This window comes from Lepidochelys kempii, chromosome 26 (genome assembly GCF_965140285.1).
Source record: "Lepidochelys kempii isolate rLepKem1 chromosome 26, rLepKem1.hap1, whole genome shotgun sequence".
Taxonomy (NCBI): Eukaryota; Metazoa; Chordata; order Testudines; family Cheloniidae; genus Lepidochelys; species Lepidochelys kempii.
Window position 1 is genome coordinate 11,779,461 of NC_136405.1, and position 23,003 is coordinate 11,802,463.

Consider the following 23,003-nt stretch of genomic DNA (forward strand, 5'->3'; position numbering starts at 1 on the left):
GATGGGAGCGCAGGGCTGGGCAGGGGATTGGAGTGCAGGGAGAGAAGGTCAGAGGGATGCTGAGCAGGGGCGGGGGGGGAGCGGAGCGCAGCGAGGTAGGGGGAGGCTAGGGCAGGGCAGGGCTGGGCAGGGGCAGGGGGAGAGAAGCGCAGGGAGAGGTGGCCAGGGCCGGGGGATGCTGCACAGTGGCAGGAGGGGAGCGCAGCGCTGGGCAGGCTGGGAGGGGAGGGGAGAGCAGCGTGGAGGGGGGAGCGCTGGGCAGGGACAGTAGGAGAGGAGCGGAAGGGCAGGCGGGGAGGGGAGCGCAGGGGCAGGGGCAGGCGTGGAGGGGAGCGGAGCGGAGCGCAGGGGCGGAGGGGAGGGGCAGGCGGGGAGCGCAGGGCTGGGCAGGGGCAGGCGGGGAGGGGAGGGGAGCGGAGCGCAGGGGCGGAGGAGAGCGCAGGGGAGCGGAGCGCAGGGGCGGAGGAGAGCGCAGGGGAGCGGAGCGCAGGGGCAGGCGGGGAGGGGAGCGCAGGGCTGGGCAGGGGCAGGCGGCGAGGGGAGGGGAGCGGAGCGCAGGGGCGGAGGAGAGCGCAGGGGAGCGGAGCGCAGGGGCAGGCGGCGAGGGGAGCGCAGGGGCAGGGACAGTAGGAGGGGAGCGGAGGTCAGAGCTGCGCGGGGCCAGGCGGGGAGGGGAGCGCGGGGGAGGAGAGCGCAGGGCTGGGCAGGGGCAGGCGGCGAGGGGAGCGCAGGGGCAGGCGGCGAGGGGAGCGCAGGGGCAGGCGGCGAGGGGAGCGCAGGGCTGGGCAGGGGCAGGCGGCGAGGGGAGCGGAGCGCAGGGGCGGAGGAGAGCGCAGGGCTGGGCAGGGGCAGGCGGCGAGGGGAGCGCAGGGCTGGGCAGGGGCAGGCGGCGAGGGGAGCGGAGCGCAGGGGCGGAGGAGAGCGCAGGGCTGGGCAGGGGCAGGCGGCGAGGGGAGCGCAGGGGCAGGCGGCGAGGGGAGCGCAGGGCTGGGCAGGGGCAGGCGGCGAGGGGAGCGCAGGGCTGGGCAGGGGCAGGCGCGGAGGCCGCCGGTACCTGCGCATCCTGCAGCGAGGCTTGCAGCTCCGCCACCTCCTCCTCGTGCACCTTCCGGAGGAAGGCGATCTCGTCCAGCAGCGCCTCCACCTTCTTCTCCAGCTCCAGCCGGGCCAGGGTGGCGTGGTCCACGTCCTTCCTGTACTCGCGCAGGGCCAGCTCGGCCTCCTCCCGCCGGCGCGCCTCCTCCTGGCACTGCTCCCGCAGGCGCTGCAGGCCCTGCGCCAGCCGCTGGCTCTCCAGCTGCGCCTCGTCCCGCTCGTGGCGCAGCCCCTCCGCCTGCGAGCGCAGCTCGCGGATCTCCTGCTCGTAGAGCTGCTGCAGGCGGGAGGGCTCCGCCTGGCGCTGGCGCAGCAGCGAGACCTCGGCCTCCAGCAGCCGGTTGTGCTGCTCCAGCTGATGCACCTTCTCGATGTAGGTCACGAAGCGGTCGTTGAGCCCTTGCAGCTGCTCCTTCTCGTTGGTGCGCACGATTTTCAGCTCGTTGCTCACCGCGCTGGACTGGGACAGCAGCTCCAGGTGGTCCACGGAGCCGGGCGCGGCCAGCTTGCGATAGGAGGAGGAGGCGGCGGCCCTGGCATGGGGGGCGCGGTAGCCGGCAGCCCGGGGAGCGGCTGAGCTGTTGTAGACCCTGCTGGAGAGGCGAGGGGACTCCCCGAAGATCTTCTTGTAGGAGGAGGGTGGGTAGAGCAGGTCGCTGCTGTAGCTCATGGTGAGGCTGGGTTGGGGGGGAAGAGGCAGGCAGGGAAGGGACTGAGGCTGGGTGGGTGATGCACAGAAATGGGGGGAGGACAATGCGCCCGGCTCTCCCCTTATATAGCCCCGCAAACACCAATCCTCTTCCTCCTGCTAATTAACAACGCCCAGTCAGCTGCAAATCTGCCTGGCAGGGAGGAGGGAGCGAAGGGGCTGAAAGGGAGGCCCTTGCCTTTCTCCTTGCCTGAGATTCGCTTGATCAGCAAGCGCTGGCTGCAGCTGGGGCCTGCCACCGAATCAATGTGTGTGTCTCCCCAGGATTGACAGGGGAAGGGGGGGGTGCTTGGGCAAGGTGGCCCCACGGGGCTGGCAGAGGATGCAGCTGCTTGCAACAATCGCCAGAAAGGGTGAAGGATACAAAGGAGGGGTGGGCCATGGGGGGAGAGCAGGGAAGGTGTAGGCAAAGCTGTCAGAGATCGCTGCCGTTCCTGGAAGGGATGCCGGTGGGATGCCACCACTATCTCAGAGCTGGGGGCTCATGCAGGGCAAGAGTCAGCGAGGGATCAGGCAGAGCCCTGACAAAAATGCGACTGAATGGGGCAAGCGAACATATAGGGTTGTTTTTTTTCATCCTTGGGGATGGGAATGGGAAAAGGAAGACCAAGAAGAGGGGCTATTACTCAGGCTTTGACCCTTCCCCCAACAAATCACTGACCTGTCATCTTTATGGCCCAAGATTTCCAAACGGCTAGTGATTTTGAGTGCTCAATTTGACTTGAATGGCATCACCACCTACAACTGCAATTGCAGGAACTGTCCACTGTCAGGGCACAGCACCTCTGAAAATCAGCTTCTTTTAAAAGGTGGCTCCTGTTGGCAATCCAAAAACAGAGGCAATCAAAACAACCAGTCACTTAAAATGTAGGCCTATGCATTTACGACCAGCTTCTCTTTCAGCGGTGGTTGCTTAAATGCAGACTGGGCTATCTGCTGTGAGAACAGACTGAGACCCAGAGTGAAACAGGTTTCAGAGTAGCAGCCGTGTTAGTCTGTATCTGCAAAAAGAAAAGGAGGACTTGTGGCACCTTAGAGACAAACCAATTTATTTGAGCATGAGCTTTCGTGAGCTACAGCTCACTTGCATCCGATTGTAATGCATCCAATGAAGTGAGCTGTAGCTCACGAAAGCTTATGCTCAAATAAATTGGTTAGTCTCTAAGGTGCCACAAGAACTCCTTTTCTTTTTGCAAATACAGACTAACACGGCTGCTACTCTGAAATTAGTCTCTAAGGTGCCACAAGGCCTCCTTTTCTTAGAGTGAAGCAGGCTTTGCATTAGAACTGGGATAAATTTGAAAGCCAACTCCCCCACTGGAATTCTTTAAATGACCGCTCTCTTCACACTGGGCTGAACCAAAATCCTAGGTCTAAGTCCTTGCAGTTTGGGCTAGTTTGAGATCATGATTGAAAGAGTGTGGTTTCAGCCCCTCTCTGCTTTAAAGAGACCTCCAGATCCAACAGGGTTACACAGATGTAAATGAGGGTCAAGCCTGCAGTTTGGTTTTTGCATGTGCCTTGCAGATTGGCTGCTGTCCCTTTGCTCTGCCTGCTTATTCAGGTAACACCAGAACACACACAGCTGTCTGGACCGGCCTTCTTACCCTGTTTTGTAAGGAGTAGATTTACTGACATTTACTGGTTCTCTGTTAGTGCAGAGCAACAGAGAGGTGGGACGGCGTGGGTGAAGGGAAGGTGGGGGACCTGATGGCCGAGGAAAGCGTAGGAGCAGTGCTTCGGATCCATTTCTGGTTTTCAAGGACAGAAGATTTGTCAATGTAAGTTAGCTGAATTCAGCATGAAAATGAAGTGAGCCATTGCAAAATATAGAGAGAAAGGATTCACTCACCTTCTCTTACACTTCACTGCGCATCCAGCTTTGTCCCCACCCTGCAGAGCATTCTGTTTGTCAGCTGCTTGGCTGCTTCCAATTAAATTCTTCACCTTTATTTCAGAAATCAATTTTCCATTATGCAGACCATGTCCAGGGGGTAAAACCAAAGTCATCCACTGATGCTGACTCAGGTGTATTTGCTGCACCTGTGCAGTAGATTGATGTTTCCCCCTTAGATGAGGCACAGGATTTAAAAACAAGAGAGATGCTGCCCTGTGTGGATTGGATTGTAGAGAATCCACATTGTCTCTTTACATGGAGGAAACAGGAGGCAGAATGGGCCAAATCCATGATGTATTGGGGAGGGGAGTTTTCATTTGTAGCCTCTTTAATGAACAAAACATTTCTTAGTTTTGTTGCTTTCATGTTCTGTAATGATCACAGAATTGCGCAAAACATAGCTAAATGCAAGAAGCCAAATTCTCATGCTACTCAAAGAGCTGGAAAAGAGATCGAAATTCACTCAAGCAATGCATCACGCGGGGGGGAGGGGAGGAAGCACTTGCAACTCTTAATATAGCAGATTCTATTCCCACTGAAATCAAATGGGAGTTTTGCCATTGCCTTCAATAGGCACAAGCTTGGGTCTTAATACAATAGATATAGAGTTCCATAAGGATAAAGACACTGCTAGGTGACACATAAAAATGTAACTCCTGCATTCATGTCAAAACCACTAGCAGGTTGTGGCCAGATTCTGGTGGAAGTGGCCAGATGCCCCTGAAGAGGATGGATGTTCAGCCACTTTTCTGCACACTCATCATGTCCCTTAGGGCCTGAGTCAAAGCCTACCGAAGTAAATGAGTGTCTTTCCATTGGATCAGGCCCTTGATAAGTAGGTTTGGTTCTATTTCTGATCTTGGGTGTTATTCAGATAAGCAACAGCACAGTGTGTTACTCCAATGGGCTGGGGGGCCTCAGGGGATTAGCAGCAGAATGAGATGCCAATTGCTCATCAAAGCCAGCCCAAGCTGGCAGTGAGCAAAAACTGTTACCACCTAGCAGGGGGGTGGACTAGATGACCTCCTGAGGTCTCTTCCAATTCTAATCTTCTATGATTCTATGATCTCATGGGTATTCGGTGACCTACATGAATTGAGTTGTTGGTTCTTAGATGGCAAATATCCACCGCACTTAGATGACTGGTGCTCATTGGCACCTTTGCCAGAAGACCTAGAGGAGAAGGATTCAATATTGTTTACAGTGTTGTGGCCGTGGTGGGGTCTTTGAGAGACAAGATGGGGGAGGTGATATCTTCTATTGGACCAACTTCAGTTGGTGAAAGTGACAAGCTTTTGAGCCACACAGACCTGAAGAAGAGCAAAGGACTCTCATGTTATTTAAGGCCTGAATCCTTCAAGGTGCTGAGCATCAGCCTCCATCTCTCTGTACAAGACTGTTCCGAGTTTTCTGCTGTGGGACAGGTGCACAACCTAGATTCATAGATTCCAAAGCAAGAAGGGACCACTGTGATCATCTAATTTGCTGTCCTGGCCAAGGCACTTCCACGAAATAATTCTGTTGAACTAGAGCAGAATTTCTGTTTGAGAAAGACATCCAATCTGATTAAAAATGGCCAGCGATGGAGAATCCACCACAACCCTTGGAAAATGGATCCAATGGTTAATTACCCTCCCTGTTAAAAATGTACACCTTATTTCCGGTCTGAATTTGTCTAGCTTCAGCTTCCAGCCATTGAATCTTGTTATTCTTTTGTCTGCCAGGTTGGAGAGCCCGTTGCCAAATATTTGGTCCCCATAACCCCAAAGACTATATGGTATTTCAGAGAACGTGTTCTTCATACCGCTTGAGCAAAGCATTTTTTAAAAAGAGGAGGGGGAAAAAAAACTACAGCTCCCTCGCCGGAGACATCAGCAACTAGACATGACCCCACTCGCTGTCAGACTGATGTTTTTAAAAAGCTTCAAATGCATAAAGCAACTGCATTCAGCGGTGGAAAAAATCAGCTGGAAAGGAAGGCAGCTCTTGAACTTGGCTATGTGGGAATTCGACTGGGATTTCACTGAGGGGAAACCATCATTGTTAATTCAAAGGCATGGCCCATGGTCTTAGATGATGGCGGGTATGTCTTCACTGCAATCCAAGGTATGACTGCAGCTTGGGTAGCTTTACCCAAGCGGTGGCGTAAGCGGTCAAAGCCCCCTGGGAACCCTGGGTATGGATTTGTGTTGCTAGCCTGTGCCCCTGTGTATACACAGTTATTTTTAGTCAGGCTAGCATAAGTACATCTGCCCAAGCTGCCACCACACCTCAGACTGCCATGTGCACAGAAGAAAAGAAGGAAACGAATACCTAAGCAGAAAGAAGCAAACGAATACCTTCTCGAACAGCCTGGCTAGAAAATCTGGCCTTCGATTCTCAAAGTACTGTTAACACATGTGTGTTGTGTCATGTCGCTGGGGAGGTGGGATGCTGGAGATCTGATGGAAGGTTACATGCTCTCAAAATGTCCAGCACAGCGTGAACACGCTGCAGTCTCATTCCAAGAAGGTGACTTCAGCACGGGCAAGAGAGCGTGGATCCCTGCTTGGCGGATGCTGTTTGTCACTGGAGTAGGCAGCAAACTGTTTTGCCGACCCAGGGAAATTTTCAAAATTTCCAAAAAAAAAAAAAAAATTCCTGTCGTCAATTGGGACAAAATATTTTTCAGCAACCGAAAATCCCCCCCGAAACAACCAAAACCAGTTAGTGTCAATTGAAATGTTTCGTCCTCATCTTTAAAAAAAACACCTACAAATTAAATTAAATTTTGAAACAAAATATTCCAAACTCCAGAACTTTTCATTTCACAAGTGTCAAACCAGGACATGTCGACAATTTCAAAATTTCAATTTTTTTTTTCCAGAAAATTTTTCAGAACAAGAAATTTGTCAAAGCCGAGCCTTTCCCCACAAACAGGTTTCAGTTTTGACAAATCACCATTTTCTGATGAAACGAGTTTAATCAAAAAATTCCTGGCCAGCTCTGTGTATCACCTGGATCAACAGAGGTTGAGCGCCTACCAGAGCTGCCAGCGAGGGGATTTAACCCTTTAGCTCAAGCTTTAGGCTGAGCTAAAAGTTTCTAGGCTGGCAGAAGTCCTCTGTTTATCTACAGTACAGGTAGAGACTGGCCTACCAGGGTGCTGCACCCATGACCAGGAAGAGCCATTCTCTGTGGCTAAGTGGGAGTCATAGAATCATAGAATATCAGGGTTGGAAGGGACCTCAGGAGGTCATCTAGTCCAACCCCCTGCTCAAAGCAGGACCAATCCCCAACTAACTCATCCCAGCCAGGGCTTTGTCAAGCCTGACCTTAAAAATATCTAAGGAAGGAGATTCCACCACATCCCTAGGTAACGCATTCCAGTGTTTCACCACCCTCCTAGTGAAAAAGTTTTTCTTAATATCCAACCTACACCTCCCCCACTGCACAGTCCAGTGTGTCTGTCCCATTTGGTCCTTGGCCTCTTTGCTGAGACTGCCAATTTTAGGTGTTGCTTGTAGAGGTAGCCTTTAGGTTATGGAATAATCAAAAGCACTCATCTCTGGCTTAAGTGCCCCATAGGCTTCAAAGACATCTGAGGTATGTCGAGGCTGAATGCTTTGGAAAATGCCACCTTGTCCTGCAGGAATGAGACTGGGGCCCCACCAAGTCCCTTCACATAAAATGCCAAACCTCCAGCAAATGGTAATGAGCTCCCATGACTACCAGCAACCCTAGGTTGAAAAGTCTGAATAGTCCATTACCCCTTCTCCAGGGCCATCCAGTCCTCTAACTCCCCGAGCTCTCCTAAGCAGCTACGCAGCCTGCGCGCCTGTTCTCTTCAACCTGTTTGGGGTAACGCACATTCTTCTCCAGTGACACTTATCAAAGTCCAGCCAAGAAATTGTCAGAATAAAGAGAATCGGTTAAGACTGGCGCTCAGGAAGACACCAACCTGGAGCAGACAGGGTGTCCTCACTGAAACACGGGCATCACTCACACCAAGGTGAGAGCTGACTTTAAGGATACCTAGGCAGGGAATTTTGTTGCAGCACCGCAAAACCAGGATGAAGTTTTTACAAAGGAATTGCAACACTGGTTTGGATCCGGCATCCGTCTAATCCAGTATCCTGCCTCCAGCAGTGTTCACCTTCAGCAGAAGGTGCAAGAAAACCTTGCAACAGGCAATGATGAATAACCTGCCCCCCAAGTTCCTCTTAATTCCCATTAACTAGTGCTTGGCTTATCCCCTAAAGCAGAATGTCTCCCAAAACTTTACTTTTTCATATTGCAGTAGCACCTTGGAGGTCCACTCGTGGATCAGCACCCCATTGTTCTAGGTGCTGTACAAACACAGAACAAAGAGGCAGTCCCCACCCAAGGGAGCTTACACTCTAAGTACAGGTTAGTATTTACTATTCTATTACTATTTTTGCCTTTAGAAGATTGCATTTAATTTTCAGTCTTTCAATACTTCATAAGGCATTAGATAATGGGTAAGATTTTCAAAAGTGCCTAAATCCCATTTTCAGAAGTGACAAGTGTCTAAGTCACTTCTGAAAATGGGATTGAGGGTCCTCAGTCTTCGTCACTCTTGAAAATATTATCCAATAGCTTAATTCATGACCCCTTATTCCCAAGGGATCCCAAAGAGTTTTACCATCTATGATCCAAATCTCCTTTCCCTTTGTGGGGCGGTTACTGCTGGAGCAAGTCAGAGTAGTCCCAAGGCTGCTCCAGCTTGCACAAAGCCCTGGCTGCCCCAGGAGTGGAGATGAAGGGGGTACGAGAAGGGATATAAAGACACCTAACTAGCATAGATGAGGCACATAAAGCCTCTTGGTGCTACTGCACTATAAAAGTGATAACCAGTAAATGCAAGAAACACGTCACCATCCATGAAATGCAGCCACCTCTGGGGTGGAACATGGTAAGTGTGTAAGACCTCAAGGCAATGCTACACAGTGGCTTAGGGCAAGAAATGGTTACATGGAGATGAAAAAGAGACAATTTCTGACTGAACTGGGGCTTTGGGGGAGTGTGTGTGTGTGTGTACGGGGAATCTCAGACAGTGGAAGCAAGCAGGGGCAGTGGCAACAGAGTAAGGGAAGCGATTAAAATACCCAGTGGGAGGATATTAAGTCAAACCTGCCACGGCTGCCAACCAAGAACTTTGTGACCTCTGTGTCACTGCTCATAGAGACATACTCACTCAGTGTCAGTTTCATAAAGCATCCATTTGTACCTCCTGGGAACAGTTACAAAAGAAAACTCTCTCCGCTTTGTCAGACCTTTTTAATATTTACTTCAACGCTCAGCCAAGCTACTTGCTATTCCCACACAGCCAACAAAGGCAGGGCAAGTGCCTGGGGACTCAAAGTACCAGTGAGAGGACAAAACCCTACCCCACTGCCGTGGTTAAAGGCACAGACAGAGCCTGTAGCTGTGAGAGTTAAATTCACCTTGTGCACGGGGCCAGCACAAGCCAGTGGTGCATAGGCCTTTGCGGGACTTAAATGGTGCATAGTACTTGTTCCATCCCCCTGCACATGGTGAATTTCACCCTGAGAGTGATATTGGAAGAAGGGATGAAGAAGACCAGCAAGACTGGATCTGTCTTTGTATTAGCACCTCCTTGCACGGATTATGATTATTTGTACTACGGGCTTCAGCTGAGATCAGGGCTGTTGTACTGGCCACTGTAGGAACACACAATGAGAGGCAGTCCCTGCCCCTGAGCAATTACAGCATAAGTGATAGATAGATTAAAGGGGAGTGGAAACGGCGGCACAGAGAGGCAAAGTGACTTGCTCAAGGTCACAGAACAGGGCAGTGGCAGAGCTGGGGATAGCCCCCCCACCACTTCTGGATCCCAGTGGCAGAGCTGGGGATAGCCCCCCACCACTTCTGGATCCCAGCCTTTATTATTGATAACAAGACGCCGTCTATGCCTGACTGCACATTGCACTTATTTCCTTGGGGTATGGCAGGGAGGGTTAAGACAGGATCACTGGATCCTTTGGAATCTGGTTCGCACCAGTGATGAGGAGAGAGGATGTGAACCTTTAGGGCTGGTAATCAGGTCCTTTTTGGGAACAATAATCACCTTGAAAGCTACCTTTACAGTTCACATACCCTCCAGAGAACAGTACACTGAAATCGAACAAGGTTACAGTTGATAACCATCCGAGAAATAGTTCGATGTTGCAACATCAGCCACTTTAGATTGTAAACTCTTCAGGGCAAGGACTGTCCTTGTTCTATATCTGTACAGTGCCTAGCACAATGGGGCCTTGGCTTCTAGGCAACTGTTTCTCAATTGGTGCTGGTCCATGGCAGCCTCCTTGCCACTCCCTGAGATTTCCCTGACACAGTTAAGGAACGCAGCAAGCCGGTCCCTGGTATCGAAAAGGTGGAGAAACATTGCTGGTGGCAATACCTGAAAGCAAGCAAACAACAGCATTGTGTCACAGGTGACGGTACCGTCCTCAGCTGCATTTCACATGCATTCTCTGTTTTATGCCAATAACTGTCTGACAATGAGCTGACATGAACTGCACGCTGAAGCGCTTTGAACAGACGGAGATTTCACATCCCTTTCACACTTATGTAATGCCACCGACTGCAAAAGGAGTTACTCCCGATTTAGGTGTGCTTAGCACTAGGGAGATGAGAATCAGGTCCATCCTGCAGATCTGAAGGCAGTGGCTTGGACGCGTTGGACTCCATAATCTGTAGACAAGATATTCCGAGTGGCTTATCCGTGTCCCATGCCTTGGATCATTCAGCCACGCTGGAGACCACACGATTTGAGGGGATATCAATCTGTACGCACAGACACCTGCCATTTTCACAGCTTCGCACATCCTGCTGTTGCTGCCAAGGCAACAAGAAAGCTGAGAAGTCCTGATTGTATTGTACCGAAAGAAACGGGTGAGCAAACTAGGAAATGGACTCGAGGAGCCGTTGTATCAGGAGTAGTTACACTGCTGGGTGTTGTTATAAGCTAACACTGACTTACTGAAATAGAAGTCAGCTGGGAGAATTCCTTAAGAGTGTCTGGCTGGGGTGCGGGGGGGGGGCAGGAAGCTTCTTGGGCCCGAATCTCATTTACATAAGAATGGCCATACTGGGTCAGACCAAATGTACATGTAGCCGGGTATTCTGTCTTCCAACAGTGGCCAATGGCAGGTGCCCCAGAGGGAATGAACAGAACAGGGAATCATCTAATGATCCATCCCCTGTCGCCCATTCCCAGCTTCTGGCAAACAGAGGCTAGGGACACCATCCCTACCCATCCTGGCTAATAGCCACTGATGGACCTATCCTCCATGAATGTATCTAGTTCTTTTTTGAACTCTCTTATAGTCTTGGAGAATTCACAAGGTTGCCTGTGCGTTGTATGAAAAAATACTTCCTTTTGTTTGTTTTAAACCTGTTGCCTATTAATTTCATTTGGTGGCCCCTAGTTCTTATGTTATGAGAAGGAGTAAATCACACTTCCTGATTTACTATCTCCACACCCGTCATGAATTTATAGACCCTCCTTAGTCGTCTTTTTTCCAAGCTGAAAAGTCCCCATCTCATTAATCTCTCCTCATATGGCAGATGCTCCATGCCCCTAATAATTTTTGTTGCCCTTTTCTGAACCTTTTCTAATTCCAATGTATCTTTTTGGAGATGGGGTGATCACAGCTGCACGCAGTATTCAAGATGTGGGCGTAGCATGGATTTATATAGTAGTAATATGATATTTTCTGTCTTATGATCTATCCCTTTCCTAATGATTCCCAGCATTCTGTTCACTTTTTTGCCTGCCACTGCACACTGAGTGGATGTTTTCAGAGAACTAGCCACAATGACTCCAAAATCTCTTTCTTGAGTGGTAACAGCTAATTTAGACCCCATCATTTTATATGTATAGTTGGGATTATGTTTTCAAAATGTGCATTACTTTGCATTTATCAACACTGAATTTCATCTGCCATTTTGTTGCCCATTCACCCAGTTTTAAGAAATCCTTTTGTAGCTCTTCGCAGTCTGCCTGGGACTGAACTATCTTGAGTAATTTTGTATCATCTGCAAATTTTGCCACCTCAGTGTTTACCCCTTTTTCCAGATCATTTATGAATATGTTGACTAGGACTGGTCCCAGTACAGACCCCTGGGAGACTCCACTATTTACCTCTCTCCATTCTGAAAACTGACCATTTATTCCTACACTCTGTTTCCTATCTTTTAACCAGTTACCAATCCATGAGAGGACCTTCCCTCTTATCCCGTGACTGCTTACTTTGCTTAATAGCCTTTGGTGAGGGACCTTGTCAAAGGCTTTCTGAAAATCTAAATACACTATATCCACTGGATCCCCCTTGTCCACATGCTTGTTGACCCCCTCAGAAAGTTCTAGTAGATTGGTGAGGCATGATTTCCCTTTACAAAAGCCATGTTGAGTATTCCCCAAGAAATTATGTTCATCTATGTGTCTGTCAATTTTGTTCTTTACTATCGTTTCAACCAGTTTGCCCGGTACTGAAGTCAGGTTTATGCCTGTAATTGCCGGGGTCACCTCTGGAGCCCTTTTTAAAAATTGGTGTCACATTAGCTACCCTCCAGTCATCTGGTACAGGAGCTGATTTAAATGATAGGTTACAGACGACAGTTACTAGTTCTGCAATTTCACATTTGAATTCCTTCAGAACTCTTGGGTGTCTTATGGCATTGCTATGGAAAGACAGCTTCAAGGCTCATTTCACATTCATGCATCTATGGGCTACCAAAGAAGATGCATGAATGTGATCGGAGCTTCCTGCTTTAAATATTACAATGAGTAAAAGCTCCCTTGTACGCCACTATCACCTTAAAGCGTCTGATCTGAAGCCCCCTGAAATCAACAGAATGATCCTCATTAACTTCAGTGGGTTTTGGATCAGGACCAAAGAAAACAGGAATTTTGCAACTCCACTTGTACCTTCCTGAGCAGCAACGGAGGGTAACGAACAAGGCTGTTTCCCAGCAGGTGCATATGTCATGAAGGATAATTAAAATATAGCTAATAAGACTGGGGAACTCTGGGGTCTCAGTAAGTTTCCATGAGCCTTTTAGATCTGATGCTTTTGAATTGCTTCAGCAAGAAATCTACCCATTATTTGAATCTTCCAATTAGGCAATAGCTTGTTTGAGAACGGCTGAGGAGTCTATCCCCTTATAATTTTAAGCCTCCCCTTTCTGCACATCTTTGTACAGATGATTGTTCTTTATCCTTAAGTTATAGCCCTGTATGTCCCCAAGTTTTAGTAGGGATGAAGTGTGCTCCACCTCCTAAGTTAGCAGTGCCATTAACTTATCTGGTGTCCACCCCCTGATTTGTAAGGTACACTTGTTTTGCACCACCGGGACACAAGAAGTCACCATTTTTCCACTTACACAAGTTTTCCAACCAACTCACACTTAACAATGTAACCGGACATGATTGTTCAGGTAACTGCTCAATTTGCCCCAGACACATCCGTAGGAGTCAGACCTGTTTCCATCAGCACTGGATCTGGTTAATCAAGTTTAAAGCCCATTAGCCAAACTCATCCCTGGTGTAACTCTGCTGCCAGCAATAGAGTTACATCGAGACTAACTCTGGCTCCAGGACGGTAAGAGGCAGCAATGAATTCTGGCAGCTATCTAAGGGTTTGGTGGAGCAGAAAGATGCAAAAACTAAATGCAAACTGTCAGCACTGTCATCTTCATGCATCTGAACAAAGTGGAGGCAAGGCAATGGAAACGTATAGATTAGATGATGCTTTTGACAGCTGGCGTTGCAAAATGAGACATTTGCACAAACGACCAAACAGATTCTACCAAGCACCATCCTGAAGACGGACCTGCAACTTCAGGGACGCATCCAACATGCGGGACTCTCAGAGATTCTTGCTGGATAGTTGCATGCATTGCTGTCATGCTACAGATGAGCACCACCCGGGGCAAGGGGAGAAACCCCATTTAGCAGGAAGCGCGGCACTGCTTTATGCTGATTTAGAATCAGGACCGAGAGTTCTGCGACCACAATACGGTCAAATCCAAAATGCAGGCATTAGTGCTGCAGTTGGAGTGGCTGCTGGAATCATCTGTTAGGATCAGAAGCAGGGGATGACATGCTCAATTTCCTGTGATTGCAAGGGAGAGTCTCGGTACTTCCCAGCAGCTAGTAGCAGAGAGGAAGGGGATGAGAAAAACCACAGAAGAGAATACAAGACAGGACTTTTATCTGTTTGGGATTAGAGTAAAATAAATCCAGGATTATTCTGTGTGTGAACAGATGAGATATGTTTATGGAGAGTGGCTTCAGAGGGGTAGCCGTGTTAGTCTGTATCAGCCAAAACAACAAGGAGTCCTTGTGGCACCTTAGAGACTAACAAATTTATTTGGGCATAAGCTTTCGTGGGCTAGAACCCACTTCATCAGATGCATGGAGTGGAAAATACAGGAGCAGGTATAAATACATGAAAAGATGGGAGTTGCCTTACCAAGTGTGAGGTCAGTCTAACGAGACAGTTCAATTAACAGTAGGATACCAAGGGAGGAAAAAAAACTTTTGTAGTGGTAATTTTCCATTAGGCAAATTTTCAGCTCGACTAGAGCTGACTCCTACACTAGCCATCCCCAGCTACAGTGCAGGGAATGATTCATGGATGACAGCAGGGTCTTCATTTAACCATATAGCTGCATTGTTGGTGGCCAAATACGTGGCTGTTGAATCCAAAATTACAGGCCACTCTCACTTGAGTGGAAAGAGAATCGGTATTAGCTCTAGATAGTGCAGAGGATTTGTCATACCATACCAAGCCATCCTGCCCAGAGCAGGGGCCATTTCCAGATGTTTCAAGAGAAGGTGAAAAGTGGGTATGCAATGTATCAGCTAAATGTGTCATCTCTCTCTCTAACGGCTGGTCATCAGAGGATAAGAACCTACAACTACCTCCAGCTAAGGGAGTTACTCCTTTAGCTCAGAGTTTAGAGGCTTTTGCTCTAAAATTGAAGCTGCAGGGCTCTCTCCCTACTAATGATTCATGGTGGGAGATTATGCAATTTACATCCTCCATTCTCGAGAGGGCAAGATGCTTGTAAGGCAATCAACACTTTACTGGATGAGTATACAAGAGACCTGTTAGAGAACAGCCGTGCACTACAGTGGCGTTGTATCCTGTATCCTGATCAGCACCCTCAGCCATCACTGGGGTGCCCAGTCTGCAAGTTCACTGCCTTGGAGTGCATGAATTAATTTGGGAAGGCACCCATTAGCGAGGACCTGGGATCTGCTACTGCTCAAGGGGAGGGCCTGTATTTCTGGAGCTTGTTAGAAAAATTTAGATGAAACATTTTTGGGGAGGGAGTGGCAAATTTGGCAATTTGTTGCCGTCTAAACATTCCACAGAGATGCGCTGATTTGGACAAAATTACAATGGAGCCCAGGCAGGTTCCCTGCCAGTTTGCCTGCCTAGCTCCTCGACAAGCTGCCTGGCACGCTGCTGGGGAGCCTTGGTATCCAAGCTCCCAGCTGCTGGTGGGGAACTGGGAGCCGGGAAGCCCTGGGAGCTCATGGATCCTCAGCAGCCTGCCAGGTTCGGGGCTCCCATCCCAAGGAGGGTTTTGAAATTTTGGGAGTTTTATTCTGACTTGGAATGAAACCAAATGTCAAAACCCTCCGTGAAATGGAATTACTGCCCTGCCCTAGAGCCGAAGGATCTGAGTTGTTGTCGCGCTTCCCCAGGGGGCCCACGTAGTTCAGGGTGGGATCTTTGGAGCGGAGCTAGTTGCCCACATCCCACGAAAATCCAGTGTGAGCTAAATGCCCAACTCCCTTAAGCTCCCTTGAAAAAGCCCCACCTTGGTAACTGTTCATTGCCCGCAGCACAAACGCTTGTAAGCAGCCTTCACAGGAGCAGCCCTAGTCTGCCTAAGTCATGCCAGGAATAATGCCCCCTTGTAAGGGCCTATTAGGACCATATGGGGTTAGTCTCATTGTACAGGTCTCACTTAGATAAAACTACATTGTTAAGACTCTCATTCCTAAGGGGCGGGGGGGGTGGGGAACATTAGGAAGAAAGTGATCTACCTAGGAGTTCATGTAGGCAGATCATCACCGCCACTTGTATTAATTAGCATACATCACTACCCTGGTAACAGACACTGAAAATAACTGATGAATCCCAGGCCAGCTAAGGTAGATGGGAGGGGCGGAGGCGGGGGGTGAGTAAATGACGTGTCTGACACTATTGTCAGCTCCATGGTGAATACAAAGAGGCGCTTAAGCTGCACAAGGTTTCCTCCGTCTTAGATGCTTCACTGGAGGTCTTGTGTGACAAGAGGTCACATTTGCTCATGATCTGCCTCACACTGTCACTGCGGAGGTCTCTGTTAAAGTTTTGCTCAAGAGTGTGGTTGAAGGTAGGGTGCAAATTGCTTTGTGGTATCTGCTAGAGGAGCAAGCAAATCCTTATGGAGTGTGTTACCCGTGCGGTTTACAGGCAATGTGAAAGTGGCGAGGAACACAGGCTGTTTCCCTTGTGGTGGTTGTGTTTTTAGAGTTTAAGGTTTGGCGGGTTGGGGGAGTGTTTTGGTGCAACCTTAACTGCCACTAAACAAAATCCTTTTTAGTTTTTAACAATCGTCTTGTCCGACCGCCTGCATAACGCAGGCCATATCATTTCACAAAGTAATTCCTGTCTCATCCATATTCACGTCACTTACCATTTAAAATGGTTACTAGTTCACCACAGTGCACAGAGCCTAACGCTCCTGTACATTTTCATGAGATGGCAAATTATGCATTTTTTAAAATCAACGAATGATGCCTTAAGGGCATAAGGGCTGGTATAAAGAGGATGGTGATTGATTTTTCTCCATGTCCCTTGAAGGTAGGACAAGAAGTAATTGGCTTGATCTGCAGCAAGGGAGATTTAAGTTAAATATTAGGGGGAAAAATTCCAACTCTAAGGGGAGTTAAGCTCTGGAATAGGCTTCCAAGAGAGGTTGTGGAATCCTTGTCACTGGCGGATTTAAAGACAGGCTGGACAAACACCCGTTGGGGATGGTCTAGGTTTACTTGGTCCTACCTCAGCACAGGGGGCTGGATTTGATGATCTCTGGAGGTCCTTTCCAGCCCTGCATTTCTGTGATTGTCCCTGAAGTCATCTGACCAGGGACAATGGTAGAATTGACACAAGAACACATTACTGAGCACAACAGAAAACTCCCATTGCTAGCGGCTGCTTTTGAAATCGTTTTGCCGTGCTGGCAACGTACTACTTGTACTGACTCACAGACATAATGCCGATCTTAGGACACACAATCGCAGGGATTTATTGTTCTAACCTTAATAGCCAGATCCTGAGCTGGGGTCAATCAGAGCAGCCCCAAAGGGGTCAGTGGAGCTAGACAGATTTACACTTGCTGACCATCTGGCCCATATATTCCCATTTTCAAACATCCCTGCTCTCTGCCTTTAGTGCCATTTAATCCACGTTTTCATGCAGCAAAATGATGCCCTTATCATGGCTTTCTAGGGTGACCAGATGTCCCGATTTTTGGGTCTTTTTCTTATATAGGCTTCTATTATCCCCCACCCCCTGTCCCGATTTTCCACATTTGCTGTCTGGTCACCCTATGGCTTTCTTCATCTCACCGCTAGGGAAATTACTTGCTTGAACTGTGTCTGCGCTCAGATCCTTTTGTCTCGTGTCAACCGAGATCCTGTCCAGTTTGCTTGCTATTTCCCATACAATAGCCAGTTTGCAACAAAGGCTTGGGGACAAATCCTCGGCTGGTGTACATTGATTGGGTTACACCATTTACACCAGCTGAGGATTTGGCCCTAGGAGTACGTAGGAGGTTGTCTAAGGGATTGATTATTAGGGAATAAACTCCTACATAGAGACAAGGAGAACCTGGGGTGGGGATGAACAAAGCAAACCTAATTTACATGTTGTAAAAAATGTATGCTGCACTCAGACCTTCATAAAGCATGCAGCCAAGTCTTGATTGCCAGGCAGTGGGCTGCAACTGATGGAGGAAGAAAAGGAGGACTTGTGGCACCTTAGAGACTAACCTAAGGTGCCACAAGTCCTCCTTTTCTTTTTGCGAATACAGACTAACACGGCTGCTACTCTGAAACTGATGGAAGGTCATCAGAAGCTGTAGGGCCAGTTATCCCCCATGAGCGAGATCACGCATGTCCGGGCTGCGATAACTGTGTGCCAACAACATTAGAAAGCAAAATAGTCACTGCAAAAGGCCACGTGGCCGTACACACTGTTACAGCAATGCCGAGTGCTCATAGATCTACTTTGTAGGTCAGCTGGAGTTTAAATAGCCCACAGCCTTCCCTCCTTCCTCATTCAAGGAGAAGGGGAAGTGTTATTAAGCAAGAGAAAGTGTTTGGGCCAGATTAACTCCAGGGTCTAGACTGGCAGACGCCAGCACGTGCCCTGCGACAGGATCTCCACTGCAGCACTGCAAAGTCTACAGAGGTTAAAGTCTACAGAGGAGCGCTCTCCTTCCGCCCCCCTGGCTTGGATAAGCAGCATTCCCTCCCCCTGCTGCTGCCCCCTTTCCAGGCTGGTGATGCCACCTCCCCCCATTTCATTCTGCTTTGATGCGGGCAACCTCCTTCCCACGCAGCGGCCAGCAGGCATCAGCGCCACCCCTGGGTTGGGGACGTGGGAAGGGCCGCACTGATTAAGAGCCAGTTCCGTGGGGGAAAAGGCCACCTGGTGGTGGCTCTTCAGGTCGGTGCAGTACCTTCTTGCTGACACGGGAGGGCTAACGTGCATGTGGAAATCTGGCCCATTGGCCTCTTTCTGCATCGCCTTGCATGACCCCAAGGCCTTTCTACTGCCGTCATTGCTGGTCCTGGACTCCCCCCACCTTGTGTGGAGCCTAGACTCCCTCAGGTTCTCCTTGCACCTCCGCCAGATCAACGTATGCACCCCTAGAATCATAGAAGATTAGGGTTGGAAGGGACCTCAGGAGGTCATCTAGTCCAACCCCCTGCTCAAAGCAGGACCAACCCCAATTAACTCATCCCAGCCAGGGCTTTGTCAAGCCTGACCTTAAAAACCTCAAAGGATGTAGATTCCACCACCTCCCTAGGGAACCCATTCCAGTGCTTCACCACCCTCCTAGTGAAATAGTGTTTCCTAATATCCAACCTAGACCTCCCCCACTGCAACTTGAGACCATTGCTCCCTGTTCTGACCAAGCTTCACGCCAATTAGCAGGGCTCTGCGCTGCAGGCCACGGATCTTCTCCTCCGGCCTCTGCCCTCCCCCGCCCCTTGTTGGGGGAATGCCAGAGGCGTGTTTGAAGCTGTGTGTCACAGGTGCGAGGGGGTTATGGAGGGAGGGCTGCTTTCAGAACCACTGCAGCACCTGTGTTGTGTGTCCCTCCGCCGAGAACTCCGGAAACGCTCTCAGTTACGGCTTTAGCCATGATTTAAATTGAAACTGTAGGGATCACTCAAAGGAGTAACAGACTCCTCAGTGTGTCAGGGCATTGATCTGGCCACAGGGCATGACTAGATTCAGCCCCCTTTGTCTTGCAGGAGTAAGTAAATTCAGTGGGGCCGTACTGACAGCCTGGGTACCTGAAAATCTCAAGCTACCTAACAGGGACAGTATGCTCAGTGTGTCAGCAAGCTACTGAACCCCCTCAGGCCTCTATCAATGTGCCTTATGCCTGCCCCAGAGGGACCCCTTCTCTTCCCTCCTCAGGGTGGGATCAATGGCTGCTCTGGAGCCTTGGATTCTCAAGACACTGTTGGGTGATAGCTGCTTGTGTAAAGGGGACACTTTTACATAGGAAGCCGGACTGATCCCCTCCTTATACCCAGATGGGAATTGCAGGAGTTAAGGGAGGAAAGGAAACCATGGATGAGAATCCGAGCTGTGAGGGGAACACGTGTCATTAATGCAACCCCCGTTCCCTCCAAATAACGCAACAACTATAAACCTAGGGCCAGACACTCAGCAGATGTGAACTAATGCAGCTGCTCTGCCGTGAAGATTTATACCAGCGGAGGCTCTGTCCCTTGGATGTTATTTACAAGCATTCACATTACTGCATTCTGCATTCACATTACCCTTCCACAGAGTTAAACCTGTCGTAAAACAGCGACTCCCCCTGATCACATCGGGTATGGCTCAGTCCAGACGCGTGCTGGACGCTTGGGCAGCACGCCCAAGGGAATGCCAGGGTTGCACTGAGCTGTGCTGTGCCCTGCCTCTGAAGACAACGTTTGATTGCAGCAGCAACGGGGTCTGTGCGAGCTGTGTGTGTTTGTGTTTGGATGCCAAGTATAATAAAACCCCTGTTTTCAAATGGTCCCCGGTCTGGGAGTGTAACTTTAGCAGCATATATCTGGCGCTTGTGAATGAACTTGGCTACAGTCCCTATCTCTAGACAGGTTTCAGAGTAACAGCCGTGTTAGTCTGTATTCGCAAAAAGAAAAGGAGTACTTGTGGCACCTTAGAGACTAACCAATTTATTTGAGCATAAGCTTTCATGAGCTACAGCTCACTTCATCGGATGCATACTGTGGAAACTGCAGAAGACATTATATGCACAGAGACCATAAAACAATACCTCCTCCCACCCCACTCTCCTGCTGGTAATAGCTTATCTAAAGTGATCATCAAGTTGGGCCATTTCCAGCACAAATCCAGGTTTTCTCACCCTCCGCCCCCCCCCACACACAAACTCACTCTCCTGCTGGTAATAGCCCATCCAAAGTGACTACTCTCTTTAAAATGTGTATGATAATCAAGGTGGGCCATTTCCAGCACAAGTCCAGGTTTTCTCACCCCCCCCACCCCCCTCCAAAAACCACACACACAAACTCACTCTCCTGCTGGTCATAGCTTAACCAAAGTGACCACTCTCCTCACAATGTATGAATGTGTATGAAAATCAAGGTGGGCCATTTCCAGCACAAATACAGGTTTTCTCACCCCCTCCCTTTTTTTTTTCCCAAAAAAACACACACACAAACTCACTCTCCTGCTGGTAATAGCTTATCCAAAGTGACCACTCTCCCTACAATGTGCATGATAATCAAGGTGGGCCATTTCCAGCACAAATCCAGGTTTTCTCACCCCCCGACCCCCATACACACACAAACTCACTCTCCTGCTGGTAATAGCTCATCCAAAGTGACCACTCTCCTTACAATGTGCATGATAATCAACGTGGGCCATTTCCAGCACAAATCCAAGTTTAACCAGAACGTCGGGTGGGGGTGGGGTAGAAAAAAAACAAGGGGAAATAGGCTACCTTGCATAATGACTTAGCCACTCCCAGTCTCTATTTAAGCCTAAATTAATAGTATCCAATTTGCAAATGAATTCCAATTCAGCAGTTTCTCGCTGGAGTCTGGATTTGAAGTTTTTTTGTTTTAAGATAGCGACCTTCATGTCTGTGATTGCGTGACCAGAGAGATTGAAGTGTTCTCCGACTGGTTTATGAATGTTATAATTCTTGACATCTGATTTGTGTCCATTTATTCTTTTATGTAGAGACTGTCCAGTTTGACCAATGTACATGGCAGAGGGGCATTGCTGGCACGTGATGGCATATATCACATTGGTGGATGTGCAGGTGAACGAGCCTCTGATAGTGTGGCTGATGTTATTAGGCCCTTTGATGGTGTCCCCTGAATAGATATGTGGGCACAGTTGGCAACGGGCTTTGTTGCAAGGATAGGTTCCTGGGTTAGTGGTTCTGTAGGCCAAGTTTGTTGGCCCCAAGCAATCCTTGCTTTAGCCTACCCTGACCCCTGTTGGCAGATCTAGGGAGCACATCATTCTGATCAAGGTTAATGCACTTGCCTTTCTCAAGTGAAAAATTCACTTTCATTTGATCTGCTCTCAGGGGGTTAACTTGCAGTAGGCTAGGGTGACAAAGCCACTTGGCAGTAGGCCAGGGTGACAAAGCTAACTCATTGTTCCTTACCACAAATTCCCTGCGATTGTTAGTGATCGAAACCTCACCTTTTACATTTCTTCCAACTCACTTTGCAGCTTCGGGCAAGTCACTTTAACCCCTCTGGGCTTCAGTTTCCCCAGGAATAATAAACATCTACTTACCCGACTGCGGTGTTTGCTGCAGGACTAATTTACTATCTTCTTCCATCTGGGAATCTCAAAGTGCTCTGAAAAGTGTTATGTTCTTATCACAAAAGAAAAGCTTGTCCTTGTTCCCCCTTAAAGGAAAGTCTTTGCCTCTGTTTAATAATGTGCATCTTGCAAACAGCAGATCTTTCAAGGTCACTTTTCCCTTTCCATCCACCTGTTTGACACTGAGGCTGTACAGAATGACGCAAGGCATCTGCCGCGCATTGTTTGCAATACAAAACTCAACGGAGCCCTCTTCCCTCTTGCAAAGCAGAACTGATGAGGTAGCCAAGAGCCCTGGAGACCAGGTGAGAAAGGAGGATTATGAGTGACGCAGGAGGCTGGTTCTGGCAGACGAATGGTGCCTCCTGGTGACAGCCTGGAAACCGCACTGTTTATTGAAAAGTAGCAGAGTTGTGCATTGAGGTCGATGCTGGTATCCACAGAGGCGGGAGACAATCCGGACAACAGGCCCCATCAAGGCCCCTGTATATGCACCTAGTGTGGACAAAGTGGATGTGTTTAATAGATAGAAAAACAACTAAAACCAGATTTAGCGGGGCAGTTCCTCAGCCAGTGTAAACGAGCTCTGACTCCATTTACAGCAAGTTAGGGTCTACCTATAAACCTACGGCATTGCGTGACACGTTTTGCTCAGCAGCAATCCAAGGTTCGGAGGCACCTGTCATTTCAACATTTTCAGACATTCTTCTTTTAGGGCAACGTTCGTCCTGTAGCACAAGGCCCAAGCACCACTCAAGTGCTATTTTGAGGCCTTAAGTGGTGCACGGACCGTGCCCTGGCTCTCTGCACGGGGATGAATTTCACCCTTCATGACGTGAACATCACAAGTACGTTTCTGCCAACGTTTCTGTCAGCGTTTCTGTCAGCCAGCTTGGGTCAAAGCCTTAGGAGAATAGCAGATCTCACGTGATTTCGGACACCTCCAAACCCCCACTGGAATACTGAGCCCCTGGCCAGTTTCAGACCTGAGCTGGGACCAGGCCTCCGGGAAGCAAGTTTGGATCCAGAGACTTGAGCCACCCCACACTCAAAATGTAGAGGGGATCAGACTCCAGAGTTTGAGTCCAGACTGTCAGAGTTCGAGTCTCCCTCCACCCCTCCAATGTTAGATCCTTTAGCTGGCAGCATGTCCTGC

The 23,003-nt window shown here is 49.1% G+C and overlaps 1 protein-coding gene across 1 annotated transcript in view; it reads right to left on the reverse strand.

The window, feature by feature from the left end:
- Positions 1-22,122, reverse strand: part of LOC140903547 (low molecular weight neuronal intermediate filament) — a 34,385-nt gene extending 12,263 nt beyond the window's left edge. The window contains exons 1-3 of the mRNA XM_073324980.2: positions 21,818-22,122; positions 2,466-2,620; positions 1,055-1,772 (exon numbers count right to left, since the gene is read on the reverse strand). Of these exons, the coding sequence (XP_073181081.1) occupies positions 1,055-1,765 (711 nt within the window). The 5' untranslated portion in view covers positions 1,766-1,772; positions 2,466-2,620; positions 21,818-22,122. The remainder of the gene's footprint in view (positions 1-1,054; positions 1,773-2,465; positions 2,621-21,817) is intronic.
- Between the last annotated feature and the right edge of the window lie 881 nt (positions 22,123-23,003).